The sequence below is a fragment of the Thunnus albacares genome, chromosome 17 (assembly GCF_914725855.1).
Source record: "Thunnus albacares chromosome 17, fThuAlb1.1, whole genome shotgun sequence".
NCBI lineage: Eukaryota > Metazoa > Chordata > Actinopteri > Scombriformes > Scombridae > Thunnus > Thunnus albacares.
The window spans coordinates 11109285-11124626 of record NC_058122.1 but is presented as its reverse complement, the minus strand read 5'-3'; the positions used below and the strand labels follow the sequence as shown (position 1 = coordinate 11124626).

General features: G+C 39.2%; 1 protein-coding gene and 1 long non-coding RNA gene across 3 annotated transcripts in view; one reads left to right on the top strand and one right to left on the bottom strand.

Annotated features, from left to right (window-relative positions):
• LOC122967064 overlaps positions 1-15342 on the bottom strand; it is a 90742-nt gene that overhangs the window by 37068 nt on the left and 38332 nt on the right. The gene's annotated exons all lie outside the window — the stretch shown is intronic.
• nptx1l (neuronal pentraxin 1 like) lies at positions 4579-8643 on the top strand. 2 transcript variants are annotated; one of them, XR_006398533.1, is made up of 6 exons: positions 4579-5187; positions 5537-5744; positions 6437-6681; positions 6788-6967; positions 7442-7747; positions 7851-8643. XR_006398533.1 is itself a non-coding variant. In XM_044331473.1 (5 exons), exons 1-5 carry the CDS (start codon positions 4744-4746, stop codon positions 7661-7663), a joined length of 1299 nt encoding a protein of 432 aa, XP_044187408.1. In that variant the 5' UTR covers positions 4579-4743; the 3' UTR covers positions 7664-8643. The 2 variants fall into 2 exon arrangements, 1 of the variants encoding a protein (XP_044187408.1); XM_044331473.1 differs by having other exon boundaries at positions 7442-8643.

Sequence of the window (15342 nt, the reverse complement as noted above, 5' to 3'; positions counted from 1 at the left end):
CTCACATTTCATTCGGTACCCAAAAAGTACTAAAGCTTGATGTACTAAAGTTTAACGTCAAGAGAAAAATGTCCATAACGCTTTAAAATAAACTAAAAACTAAAAAGCAGTGGATGTGTTTTTTCCTTGATGGCTTTCACCACATTACAGCAGAAGGTGGGAAAGAAATCAGGGAGAAAAAGCAAGTCAGGGCAAGATGCCAACATGTGAAATTACAACTATTGATCCCTGGTGCTGGAGAATGCATTCCCACTGTGTTTGAATGCATTATTAAAGAGATACTGTTCACCACAACAGGTGGACACTGGCCCAGCAGCACGGCTCTGCAGAACCTCAGTGGTACTCTGTGCAGGACTGTGATAAGAGCTACTGGCAGCTGTTTGTGTGAGATTAGTATCTCGAGTGTCGAAGATTGTTGTGCTGTCATGTCTAGCACAATGACTTGCACAACAAATAACCATTTCATCCAAACCCTATTATTATTTCATACGCACCATGGCTAACAACATTATAAATTCAACAGCTGTTACAGCATTTTTTTTTTTTTTTTAAATCACAGCATAACTCAATATGCTTACAGGCTGAACTTGTGGCATGCAGAGGAAAATGTTAATTTGAGAGTATAGAAAGGCTACAAAACAACAGTGTTATGCTTGAGCAGGGGTTTCTATGCCCGTAGGAGGAGAGTTGAGGAGTGAGGAATACAGGGACTAGTAGAGGTGATGGATAGAAGTGAGGTATGTTTCAGAGGAACGCAGACAAGTGAAGGTTTTTCTACTTCAAGCATATGGCTTTGAGACTTGTTTGTGTGGGAAGCACTGAATAATGAATTCATAATGAGAGCCAGACTTTGGACATTTTGCATTGCTCCTTTGCTCCCACAGGGTAGAAGATGTCTAGGCTTTTCTGCTTAAGTATACAGTACATACAGTGGGATTAACTCAATCCAAACAAAAATATAAAAATATTGAAACTACAATTCAGTTGTTTGTCTATTCTGCTCATTAATAATTACAACATCTGAGCAAGTGCTACAGTTTTGGCAAATTACTTTTTCTGGGAAGTAATATAGATATAATTAATGCCCTTTGGAAAGAACTGGAAGGCGCAGTGATCTATTATATGTAATTACATAACCAGCATATATTTACCAGCATATATTTGATACAGTATGGTGATGAGAAAAAAAGGTTGTTCACTCACATTTCTTGCTTTGCAAGTTAGGGGACTCTGACAGGACCAGAGTGCATGGCTTCATGTTGCATAACATCTAATAAAGTTTCAGAGTTTTTTTTAATCTGTTTGTATTTTACCCATGGGAAACACAGCTGACTATGCTGGTGTTACTGCTGTCCAAATGAGCTGGGGATGAGAGAAGGAATTACTGCTGAATATCAACAAAAATATTAGGTTATGAGTACAGTATATTAAGCACGTTATTTATATGCCTACAAAGTCAAACTTCTTGGTGTGTTTCACTGCAATTATTGCATTACTTAAAGGCCCCATGAAATGAAAAATAGATTTTCCTAGTTTTAATCCTGTGTCCCTGTGTTTATTGTTATTTATCTCTTGTTATATGTCAAATATATGTCCAAAAAATATCAGTATTAGAGTATTTTTTACATCAAAATCCTTGTCTTTTCTCTTCCTGTAAAATGGTGCGTTTACAAATGTTGATCCAATCAAATGTGACTTTGGGCGAGAAGCTAACCACAGGCTAGTAGTCATATAAAACCGCACTTCATTATTTGATTGATTTGGTTTGATTTATTGATGATTGGGACAGTGTGCGGTTTTAAACATTAAAGATGCACTGCACCGCAGTTAGCTGGAAGCTAATTTGCATCCGTAGTCCCCCACAATGAACACATACAACAGCGCAACAACAAACAGTACAAAGCAAAAAAAACACACAGAATACAAAATACAAAGCTACACACAGCAGCACATCACATACACCCACAATGTCAATTAGAAATTAATAATGTAAACTTGTCAAATTAAAAGCAGCTACCTGTGCTAATGAGAAGACAATACATGGAGTTTAGACTCAGTTGTCACACAGCTGATTGGTCTTTAGTAGATTTTTTAATTTGGCCTTGAATGTATTGATTGAACTACAGTTCCTCATATCATCAGGTAGGGCATTCCACTGAGTTGTGGCTTTCACAGAGAAAGCTGACTGCCCAAATGCAGTGCGACGAAATGGTCTCGTACAATCTTGTATAGAGGATATTCTGGAGTATCTAATAGAACTTACTCAGTGAGTGTACACAAAATCACATAGTGGAGGAAGGGCCAAACCATTTAAAATTTTATAAACTAGGCACAAATTTGAGAATAATCTAAAATTCTCAAAGCTCAAAAATTTCTCCAGTACTCTACAGTGATGGAAATGTATTGGCTTTTTGTGGGTCATGGTAGCTAACAGAGCAACATAGGAGACAGGAAGAGATGTGTGTTTGGAAAACTTTGTTTTCATTTCCAAAATAATGTGGCTGAGGCCTGATTCATTCATATCTCCCTCGTTCTCCTCCTGATCTAACAACATGTGAGGGAGGTGTGTGTGGAACCAAAAGTCCTCTGCAGCTCTGTATTGCGCAGAACTCTAAGCCCTGCCCACCTTTTTTTAGCGGTCCAATCAAATGCAAAGGATTTGACTTAAACCCCTCTTATAACTGTACACCGCTCAAATGTTCCGTTTCACTAGGAAAGACGTCATAGTACAGAAGCTAAAGACGCTCTAACTGCCATTTCATGGGGCATTTAATCCATCACTTTTCCTAAAAATCTTTGAATTTGTTACAGAAATCTCAGAAAGTTACATCACTTTAAAATCCACTTTTCCTCATGACTTTCATGCCACACTAAAAAGGCTTGAAAGAAATTACTTAATCCTGCACCTGTAAGCTTCATATTTGTTTTTCATAACATCAAATACAGCCCATCAACTTTGGATTACGAACAGAGAGTAAAGTAACTAAACCCCTCTCCCTTTTCATTCCTTTTAGATGTTGTTGCATCACTTAAAAACGCAGCATAATCCACAGAAAAGGTTCAGGGAACAATAAACAAACAATATGTAAATTCTGATAAAACAGTTATGTCACATGTTATGACACTGTTTACTGTTCCTGGTACACTTTAAGATTATTACATCACTTTCACTGACTTCCTAAAATCAAATGGCTGTTATATAGTGACAAAACATAGAGGAGACAACTGCAAACTGCAAAAATGATATACTGTAAAGGAAATGGTTTCATTTCAAGCTCTCACATGTACCATTTAGTTGCTTGATCATTCCCACCCACTAATGAAATGTGTACAGTAATACAGTGTATTGCACCAGCTCTTAAATGATCCTCTTGATAGGTTTTGCTGCTGTGAAATTAAGTCTTTCATCCTGGAAATTGAATTGGTCAGTCAGTGTTAATGGCACCTGCAGCTATAAAGCATTTAGCTTTAGGGACCTGGTGCAGATGACAGTAATTACGCCATGACCCACCTAACCTCCTCTACCTAATATCCTCTTGTCACATGCAGACTTTTGTCTCTCATGCTGTGCACCTCTACTCGTGTTCATCTTTCCAAATCAATTTCAACCTGAGAGCTGATACGTTTTCATTACTTATTCAATGTTTTCATTTTATTTTCAACATTAACTGAATAAATAAGAGCTGAACGGCCAAAGGAGAAAAAATGAAAGTGTCCGTCCTGAATAATAGATGCCGTAAATTGCTTCGGGACAGATTATCATTTTAGAAACTGAATTATTGAGATGATTATAACAGTGATGTAGAGCAGATCGCCACTGCATGAAGGCTTCTTTAGGAACAAGGTATGTGTGTGTCTGTGTGTGTGTGTGTGTGTGTGTGTGTGTTAGGTTGATGGAGAAGGGCCATATGAAGTAGCTAGTTTATGAATTGAAAAATAATCTATGTTCTTTGAACTGGATTTACAGTGCATCATTACATAAACATGTCCGTTAAAAAAAGAAAGAGAAAAGAAAGAATAAAAGAAAAACGACATGCGTATTTGTGCTCAACTAAACTGAATCCACACACTAGTCACGGTTGAACTGAACAGAGGGCAAAATGCACAAATAATTGCAAACCGAACCGCGTTTACAGTCGTTGTTCTCTGTGATAATGTGATGTGGTCGGAGCTGTCCTTGGTGCTGAATCTGCGGCGACTCTGCCGACCGCAAATTGCTGCAACTTCTGATCTGCATCCACCTACAGCGTGCGTGCGTGCGTGCGTGTGTGTGTGTATGTGTGTGTGTGTGTGTGTGTGTGTATGTGTGTGTGTGTGTGAGTTTTCTCTGTGTTCCTGTGCGCAAAAACAAAACAAACACAGCTGGCTCTTTTGGCGCCTCGCCACGCAAGCAACCCTCTTCACTGCCCACAAATCCGCGTTTTCCAGATGAATAATACACGGCAAGAAATGACAAATAGTCGAAGTGATGAAAGATTTAAACATGCGGGAGCCTGAAAGCAAAATGGGTTTCATCTCTTGAATGTGACGCGGCTTCTGGGGCCGATTAAACAGGGACAGTGCGATTCCCTCCCCTCCGGTCGTGATGCAGTGAACCTGCTCTGCGCAGAACCAGGCTGGCTGTATAAAAACGGCTGCACTTGCACAGACGGATTACAACAAGAGACACAAGCGAGAAGTCACTGCGGCTCATAAACCAAATAGAAAAAAAAAAAGAAATCACAGCCCAGCACAGGCGCCAACATGGAGGCCACAAAGAACGGAATCTATTGGAGACTTTTTCTATTTTCATGCCTCTTTTTGCAGAGTTCATCTCAAGACTTTGGCGGGCAGACCCAGTTCATTTGCACGTCTGTACCCAAGGATATGGACATATGCTCGGCCACCTTGCAGAACAGTGTGCCTGGAGAGGACTTGAAGAGCACTGTTATGCAGCTGCGGGAGACGGTCTTGCAGCAGAAAGAGACGATCATGAACCAAAAAGAGACCATCAGAGAACTGACCTCAAAGTTGGCTCGGTGTGAAAGCCAGAGTGGCGCCGAGCCCGGGGACGCGCGGCCAGGGGGCAGGAGGAAAGAGACTGGGACCAAAAACACAATGGGGGATGTATCGAGGGGCCCCACTGACACTTTGACGCAACTATCACAGACTTTACAGTCGCTGAAGCAGAGATTAGAAAATCTTGAGGTAGGCTGCTGCTTCTGATGAATTTTCTACACTTTGGGCGCAAAGCTTCTTCAACCAAATTAAAACCACTCTTGTTGAACATCAATCTAACTAACTAAATAATAATAATAATAATAACAATAATAGTAATAATAATAATAATAATCTAAAGTAATTCGTGTCTCTGATTGTCAAATTTCCATGTCATTTCATTTTGTGAGCGCCCTGTGGCATGAGGAAAACAGAACTTGCTAGGGGAAAAATGAAGTTGCTTGTCCCACTGCACTACGCTTAGATAAAGAATAACATTATGAAAAAATATATATTCTCTACATTGAGCTAAAGGCTTATCTTTTTCCCCTCCTAACAGCAATTCAGCAGAAGTAACAACTCTGTGCAGGCGAACAGCCTCAAAGACCTGCTCCAAAGTAAAATCGACGACTTGGAGAAGCAGGTGTTGTCCCGAGTGAACAGCATCGAAGAAGGGAAGCCCGGACTCCGGAATGAGACAGAGCAGCGTGGGAGAGTGGAGTCCACCCTCACGTCTCTACACCAGAGGATCACAGACCTGGAGAAAGGTAGGCGGACTGAGGTGGCAGGCTTCCACACAAAAAAAAGTGAAAGGAGATCTGGGAGGGTTTGGTGAGTGGAATGACTGATTCATCAGCATGAAGAGGAGATATCAAATCGCCACAGTGTAGCAAACGATTACATTGGAGAGCTGAAAATAAAATAAAAATCTCTTTGCGAAGGCTATCCAATTTCGCATCATAAGCTGTTATGACCTCAGCAGTCAATTTAATGTTTTACTCATCCGCATAAAGCTGCAGCAGCCAGCATATTCTGCTCTAATTCATGCAGATTAAAACATTGCAAACACGCAGTGAACGAACTGTCCCTCCATTTGCTTTGTGAGCCATTTGCGCAAACTTGAACCATGACGCGCTCTCGGTTTGGGACAGCTCTGCTCTCCTGCAGCAAAACAACTTGTGAGGTGTGGAGGGAGACGGGGAACAAGAGATGAAGGTTAATAATGTCACTGACTGATGTGATGTGCTTATCGAAGCGAGATTAAAATCGACTCTGGAGCGTCACGATTGTGGATTTGTTGTGTAACGTATAATTCCCATGTAAATCCTCAAGATGTGTGCGTTAGGAATGATATATCTGTGTTTAACAAAATGAAAAAAAAAAACAGCACTAGTGTACAACAGCATGAAACTTGCATTCTATCCATAGTGCCAACACGTTTTTTATTACTTCCTTACAGGTCAGAGAGAAAACAGGCCTTTGGATAAATTCCAGCTCACGTTCCCGCTGAGAACCAACTACATGTACGCAAAAGTGAAGAAGAGTTTGCCTGAGATGTACGCCCTCACCGTGTGCATGTGGCTCAAGTCCAACGCATCCCCGGGAGTGGGCACACCTTTCTCATACGCAGTTCCTGGTCAAGCCAACGAGCTGGTCCTCATAGAGTGGGGAAACAACCCAATGGAGATACTCATAAATGACAAAGTATGTCTGCATCTTTGCTCTTATATAACACTTATTGGTTCACTGTAGCAAACATTCACACCACGTCTGTGCTTTAACATCTTCTATGTTTGAAAACCCCTTAAAGGTTGCAAAACTGCCTTTCCTGATCAATGATGGGAAGTGGCATCATATCTGTGTGACCTGGACCACTCGTGATGGTGTTTGGGAAGCTTTCCAAGATGGTGTCAAGAGGGGGAGTGGAGAGAATCTGGCACCATATCATCCTATCAAACCTCAAGGCCTGTTGATCCTTGGTCAAGAGCAGGTAAACACCAACACAACTTTTTTTTAGTTCCTCTTCTAAAGATATGCCATGTCAGCACCATGTTTAATCCACAAATCAACTGCATTAGAAGGGCATCTTTATCATTTTATTCCCTAAGGACACTGGATGTTTTGGGGAGGATGTAATGCAGAGAGGGACAATTGACAAGTGTAGAGCAATCACTTTTTAAATACCACAGATTTATATCATGATACTGAAAATGAGTTAACAAGGTGGAAAAGTAATTTGTAAATTCAATTTTCAAATCCAACCCCCTGCTGTAATCCACATAATAAGATGTAATAAGGTGATTAGATCTTTAATTGGGACTCATCAAGAATCCCAGTGGATGGATGATGCATATTCCTCATTCAATTTATTCAGTCAAAAAAAAGGAAAAAATCCAGATAATCCGAGTGGCAAATTTGTTCTTTGCATGAAGGACTTGATTAAATCCATTTGTCTTCACCACAGGACACACTCGGAGGAGGATTTGATGCCACACAAGCTTTTGTCGGAGATCTGGCAAATTTTCACATCTGGGATCGGAAACTATCGATGGGAGAGATTTATAATCTAGCGACTTGCAGCAGCAAAGCGCAAGTTGGCAACGTTTTTGCGTGGATGGAGACGAGCCTTGATATTTACGGAGGTGCCTCGAAGTGGACATTTGAAGCTTGTCGCCAGCTCAACTGAACCGCAGGGATGAGAGGATCAATGAACCATTTGTTACAGCCACTGTTGTCACAGCATCAGTAAACTAATTTGAGAGATCAAGAGGTGGTTATTTCAATGAATAGCATCTGGATTTGTTATAGATATTTGAAAACATCATTCGTGGACACATTGATAGATTTTTTACCAGATTCCCTTTGTGGGACAGGTCACCGGAAATGGACACTTTGGCATCCTGTGGTGCTTGAATGCACATCAGGCCGATCTGCAGCGGATGCCACTCCAGAGGGCACAGGACGCTCTCGGAGACCAAAATGACAGGCCAGCATCAAAAGTACAGTAGGAGGTTCATGTAGTTCTTTAGTGGACAGATGTCACGCAATTCAACAAAACGACTGACTTTGTGTTTTCTTTCTTGACTGCCAGGGATTTTCACTGTGAAAATGGACAAGGTGGACTTCTTTAAAAGGACTGTGCTTTCAAGAGGTTATGAAATAGACAACATTGTTTTTCTGTCACTATTCTTTCTCTACCACCACCTGCTTGATGTGATTTTTGTGTAAAGAATGACATATTTATTGCCAACATTCGAGCCTGAGTGCCTTGGGCTGTTGAAAAGAATCTCAGCACATTCATTATGATTTGCAGAGTGTTTGTAAGTTAGTGTTTATTTTCCTGTAAATTAATTTGAAAAGACGTAAAAAAAACCCAACAAAAAACACTTTGAACAAGGTTGGATCAGAGCGTTTGTTGTAAAATGCAATTCATTGATGACAATGGCACATTTTGCAGATGTTTGTACTTCAATGGGAATGTTCTCTGTACAGTAACAGCATGTCTTAACTTCTGTAAATGCTGCGTCAGCATCTATGATCTTTGCTTTTACTATCCTACTTTTGGGTTGAGATTTTATACTGTATTGTTATATGCTTAAAGCATGGCAGCACCGACAGATGAAAAAAGTTCTAGTTTTTGTAATAAATTGTGATACTTGAATCATATACAAGTGTAAACATATATTTATTTATTCTAACAAGACAGTAAATTGAAGATTTGAAACTTTGCACACTCAGTATGATATACAAATCTTATGAAATATAGTCTTAATTGGACACACGGGGGCGCTACAATTAAAGTTCTAAACTTACTTAAATGGATGGATAGATGGATTTGCATGAACATTTGTACACACGTTCTCCTGAGTGTGCAATACGCTGTGAGTTTGAAAAGTGGACCACCAAGTTTTGGCAAAATTTTTGGTTTATTTTTTTAATCATTTGCATCAAACTAGGTGAATAGCCAGAGGGTCTTAAGATAGCCATAGCCACAATAAACTAAACAAATGCATTCATATTAGTGGACATGGTTTAACACGTAACCATAACCATAGCTGTCTAATCAACACAACAATTCTTTTTTTTTTGCTGGTGAGACCATGTCTGTTTGCTAATAGTATAGCAGCATTTTCACACCAACTAACAACAGACAACAGAAAGAACAAGATAATGTCATAATTCCTTTAAAAATTAGGCCAACAGACAGTAAAAAAAATGTGAAAAAAACTGATTGTTCCCTACATGATTATTGTTTTGTTGACCAATTTGTACCTCTCTTTGTAGCGTCAGTGTACCTAACAGCACTTGGTTACTATGGAAGAGCTATACACAACAGAAACTCTAAGGTTTGAGCCACTGAATTTAAAACTGGACGTGGCCTGTCACTTTAACCATTGATCTTTCATTAAATTCTCATAAAACCCGACTCAAAGGTATGAAGGGGCACAAATCACATCTTCAGTTAATTCTACTAAATTCAAACATGATCCTCTTCAGTGACTCAAGGCCCATATGTGAGTCTAGATTTGACCTTTTAGGGGAAAACATACAGCTAGATAGCAGAATATGCAAGGTGGTTTATTCTTAGAAGCCCCTCACCATATACTTCTTAAGCAGGTGGTGACAGAATTATGAGATATCGTCTTTAATACCACTTAAATAATGACAAACAAAAAATGGCAACTATAGTATTTTTTCAGTTGATACAGGTGCTCACTATGAATGAGATATATCTAAATATATTTATCATATAGCCATATGCCAGTGAATTTTAACTCGATGAGCATCCATCACTTTCGAAACCTCTGTGTTTATCATAAGTACAGACGCCCTGTGCAGTGTCAGTGTAACAGAAATATATCTGCATGTGGGATTTGAACTTTTCATCCGGTGTCCAGAGCAACAGAGACAATAAAGAAGATGAAATAAATCTCCATGGTGTTGAAGTTAAAAGGACCCTCTGCAGGTGTAGACTCTAAACACCAGCATTTAAACCAAACGGAAACTTCTGCAAATGGTTACGGAGACACTAATCCATGTACACAGACTGTAAGTACACACACTATATTGTAAACAAATGGCTATTTCTGTCAACAAAAGGCTGACGTTGAGGTCATACATCTAAGTATATACAGTTTCTCTGCAAATGAATCATAGCTGACACTGCTCGCATTAGAGGATGCAGGGTCTGAAGGTCCTCCTTTTGTTGTTAGTGAGGTCGTTTGGTCCCACCACAGTTGGGTCATATGTCGCACTAAATTGGTTTCTATTCTCCACCCTCAGAGGTAGAGGGACGTCTTCACATCAATAGGTTTTTCCCCAGACACCACACCAACTTCAGCTCATACCTATTGCACAGCCATTACAGACAGCTAGTGTGACACATTTGGGCTTGGATTTCAGTGCAAATCCTTTTCGCGGAGAAGTAAATGTCACTCGCAGACACATCTCCATATCCACATACACACAGAAGCACACACAAACAGTATGATCTCTTCCTGAGTGGCCGCTGGAGGCTTCGTTAGAAATCGACTTCCACTCCCCTATCCACATCCACCTGGCCTTGTTGACCTACACACCAGGTTTGTCCAAATCAGGTCTTTTTTCCTTGACCTAAATCTTGACCCAGATCTTGTCAGGTATATTTTTGGCACAGCCAGATAATAGCCAGCCTGTTGACCTCTTCCTAGCTTTCCTGAGCCCTAATTGGTTTGTGTCTGCATGCACTCCGGTCTAAATTAGCTTTGAGGAAAGGTCAGATAAGAGGGAAGTTTTTTTCTCCACCAAATCTAGTTCCTCTTATTTCATTCTCCGTCTGCAAAGCACAAAACTGATTTTTTTATCTTCTTCCGTGGAGAACTTCCTATGTTGTTGTCTTCGAAATGACATGGAGAAAATTCAGTGGATAACAAGCCTGCTGCGTGTCGCCAAACCTTGACAGCAACCAATTTCATGGTTTGGAGCTGGATTCACCAGTTGTGGGTAATTGCTGCTCCAAACACAGGTAACCATATTCATGTTGAGGTGGAAGATGCATTTGTTTCCACTCACACACATCAACAAGCATTCCTGTTCACAGTGAAAAGAGATCCTAATCCTTTTCAAAGTAACGATGACATAAAAGTCTTGAACTAATGACCTTGGTGCATAGCAAAAATTAACTGATAAATATAGATACAATGAGAATTAATGTCAAATGTGTCTGACAGTGCCCAGTCTGCGCTGACTGTGGGGGAACACTGTTGGATGCTGACACTCGCTGTCATATCATTAACTAAAACTGCAGGCTGCCACTTAGTAAGCAACCTTGTGGTTAATTTCCTCACACCATTGAGTAAGCATTATGTATGAGTACAAGGTTACTTTTTTCATGCAAACATCATAATGTTGTCCACAAAGGTAAGACTCATACCCAGGATACGGATAGTATGTGTCCTCAAATTGAGTCAGTAGGTTTAACAAAATATAGCCAAATGATAAACAATGATCCATGGCTGGATATTAAAATCCATAAATTGAAATCCAGGCATTTTGATGAGTAGGTGTCTGCTATAAATCCAGATGTTTGCTCCTGGAATGACAGGTGTCAAAAGTGCCCCACTGTGCGCTGTTAAAACACTGACGGCACGGCGCTGTGAGTGACTGAACCAAAAATATATAATAACAGTCAGTTTCAGTTTGCAAGATATGGCTAGTGGTTTTCTATATTTTTCTTGTTGTCAACAAACCTCATGTGCAGAGTCAAACTAACAATGATTTGACCTTAGTTTCAACTATTGTGAGTGTATCCTAAGCCTAATATATCTTATTCCTCTATATCGTAGACCTCTGTTGTTGTCCAAAAAATATTAAAAACACATTGGTGAGCCACACTGTTGCACTGGGTGACATGTTCACAAAGAGTTTTGGGCACATTAGTGTTTAGAAACCACCCCAAAGACTAATAACAGTGATTGCACGGCAACACAGTTCCATTTATAGTGTTTTGCTAGCTTGTTGTACCAATATCACAACCTCTTGACTTTGTACTAAAGTTATGTACAATGTACAATGTAGTATGAAGTCAAAAAGATATAATTATGTAGGAACTACAGAACTACTTTCCAGACACTGAAAATGTGATGCTGTTGACAGTAAGAAAAATATAGAAAATCTCCAGCCTTATCCTATAATGATATGACAGCAAGCAGCATTGAACATTCTGTAGGTGAACCACACCTTTAATTGCTGCTGTTGGTTGAAAACTTCTGTACTTCATTAATTCTGAGGTCAACAAGTGTCTATCTAAAGTCTGTCTAGACCTGCACAACAGATTCACATCCTATAGATATTATAGAAAATACTAAAAGGGCACTTCAAACTATTGTAGGAAATAAGCACAATTTGTCTTCTCTAAATGCAGAGCAATTATAGATTGTAAAACTTCTATATTGTTTTACTAATTTGCAGGCCTAAACTATGCATAGTAACTTGGGATATAATTAGGGAAAATCTGAATTCAAGGTAACCAGTAACCTGGATAATGTTACAATCATGCAGAGGTGTTAATATCCAGGATATGTCCCATATTATATCCTGGGCATGATTAAAACCAGATGCAACAGGGACTAGTGTGCATACAAAGGTAATAATATACAGGTGATGATGATATGAGACATAGCGAAGGATGAGTGAATAAATTTAGATTTAAAGTAATAAAGCATTATAAAATGATTATTAATTATTTCAACAAAAAGATCAGTCCCCTCAGGGGTGCCAGTGGATGTCTCACCTAGGGCACAAAAATGTCCAGAAGAGATACAGGTTTTTTCTCGGTATTCAGGGGTGAACAGACCATAAGTTACAAAGAGGACCTTCAAAAGCCACTGTACTGTAGCAGCGGGGCAGTAGAAAATATCCGCTACCCACAGACTGCTCACTGTGCTTTATAAGGCGAACACATAAAACGTGTCATCAAGTGGCTGATGAAAAATTCATGATGAGAGAAAGAGAAAACAAACAGAAACTCTATGTGGGTGTGAGAGAAATGGAACTGTCCCACTGATGCTAAATAAGAGCAGTTTTTGCTGAATAATATAATATTGGTGACACAGGCAATCTGTTGATTAACTTTGTTTAGAGAAATGCATTTTTAATGATAAAAAGATTATCTGCACAAAGTAGGAAATCTGTGATACTTATACACTGTGGGATCAGTATCTTTTTATTGGGTGTTCACTGCAAAAATGCTGAAATGTGTTTTTCAAGATTTTTGCATTTGATGGTTCAGAGTGGAGAGTGGAAGGAATGTGATTTATAAAGTGTTGGCTATGCGATGTCCTTTCTACCCAAGTCTGAACCAATTCTAAACTTACATGTGCTACTGTACAGCTCATGAACTCTTTTAATTAACTGTAGTCATTTGAGCCACTATAAATGTCACAATACAACAGAATGATGGTCTGTTTTGAATGTGTTTTAAAAAGCTACTGATGGAGGTTAGGCCGTTGGTTGTTTGGCAAAAAGACGAGAGGAGTTTGGCTTGCATGGTGAAACAAAATATGAGGCACACATCCATACTTGTCCTTAATCTCAGAGCTACTTCAGCGGCTGTCAGGGAGGTGCTCAACCCTCCGTGCCACTGAATGAATAATTGATTTCCTCCTGACATGGGAAATTCCCTTCCAGAGTATCACCCATTGAGCCTCAGTCTACATATATGTGAAAAATGTCCTTCCTCAAGGGAAATGCAAAAAATAAATAAATAAAAAAATCTAGGAGAGATTATGTTGGACTATAAGTGTAAAAACTATAGCTGCTTTTGTATGTATTTTGAACACGTATTATGAACTCTACAGTGTATACTTGGGATACATACTTGAGACACAAGTGAGGCAGTGTTGTGTCTGCTGGAAATTCAATATGATTATCATTCCCACAAGTGCTAAACCAGCTCTTATATCTCATGACAAGCCAACACAACCACAAAGAAAGTGTTATTACAGTTTGAAGCTTTAATGTTTAACATTATTTATCAATGTGGACACTTACTCTAGTTGCTCATTATCTCAGTTAATTCAACAGACTCTACACACTATAGTGCTGCTTGACATGATGTCATTCTCCAACTGGATTTTGGCTCTTCCCATTTGCCAACTCACTACCTGTGTGACAAAATCTCATCTAAAAGGTCCACTTACTAGCTTTTTTTGAGCTCTCAGTTACATCTAACAATCGTTGTCAGTGAATGGAACTGGTTTAGGTGCCATTACGCCATCATTAAGGAATAAATGTCATACAAAGGTGAAAATAAATCTCATACAAAAGTGAAAAATGAATTTCCACATTGAAACTCAATGAAAACTCGATGCAAGGGTGTTTTATATTCCTGTTTTGTGGTGGAGTTTACAGTTCAAAGCAGAAACTCTTTGACTGAAAAGGGACATGTAAAAGAAAACTGAATAATAGGTTATCATTTGATGTATTTCTTGAATATATCATACATGTTTCAGATAGTGTTTAAGTTCAGTTTAGTGTTAGTTTGTGTTTCACACGTTTTAAATTCCTCTGTGCTATGTCTATTCTAAACTTAGTTCTTTGCTGTGTAAGATGAGGCAGTTGTGTGTTTAACAGTTAAGTTTATTCTGTTATACCCTTACCTGAGCCAGTGATAAGATAAACTATAGTTATGCAGATGTTTATGTGTAAAACTGATAAGCTTTTAGAGGATAGTGTGGTTTGTCCTTAATTTAATATAGTAGTAATGTTATTTTATGATGCTACTTGGTGCATGCTTATGTACTGTCATATATGGTCGTGAAGAAAGACTGTTCCTAGGTTAGTTGAACTTTTGACTTATGTTTCTATCTGACGGTTGGTTGCTGACCTGTAAGGTTAGTAAACAGATGTCTTAAATTCTGTACGAGTAGTATTTAAGGGACTGGTTAAGTGCCAACCTTTCAGACAAAGAAAAGATAGCTAGGTGGTATGTATCTTTGTCTCCAGAACTATGATGCATTATACTTCTGATTGCATTATTTGATTACATTATTTCATAACCTGACAATGCTCTCTTAGCACAGAATCTGCAGCCAGTACCCTGACATAAGCTTTGCCACTGAGCAGTGTGATACCCTCATAATCAGCAATCCATCCAGTTCCCTTAAAAAAAAAAAAAAACCTGTTCTCAACCTCATGGCAACAAAAACCAGAACACCCAAACAGTATTCCAACAACAACATCCCATTATTATTATCACAAAGTAAAACTTTGAAAGTGTAAACTTATGTGGTCAGTACATCTCCTTGGAGCACAGTTTCTCTTGTCTAAGGGATGGCAGAGCAGATTAATGGTGTATCCAAACACTTCCTGGCAGCCTTCCTTCCT

Coding starts and splice junctions, on each gene's coding strand:
- nptx1l (XM_044331473.1), top strand. CDS start 4,744: ATGGAGGCCACAAAGAACGGAATCTATTGGAGACTTTTTCTATTTTCA. Junction 6,682..6,787: donor AGATACTCATAAATGACAAA/GTATGTCTGCAT, acceptor AACCCCTTAAAG/GTTGCAAAACTGCCTTTCCT. Junction 6,968..7,441: donor TGATCCTTGGTCAAGAGCAG/GTAAACACCAAC, acceptor TCTTCACCACAG/GACACACTCGGAGGAGGATT.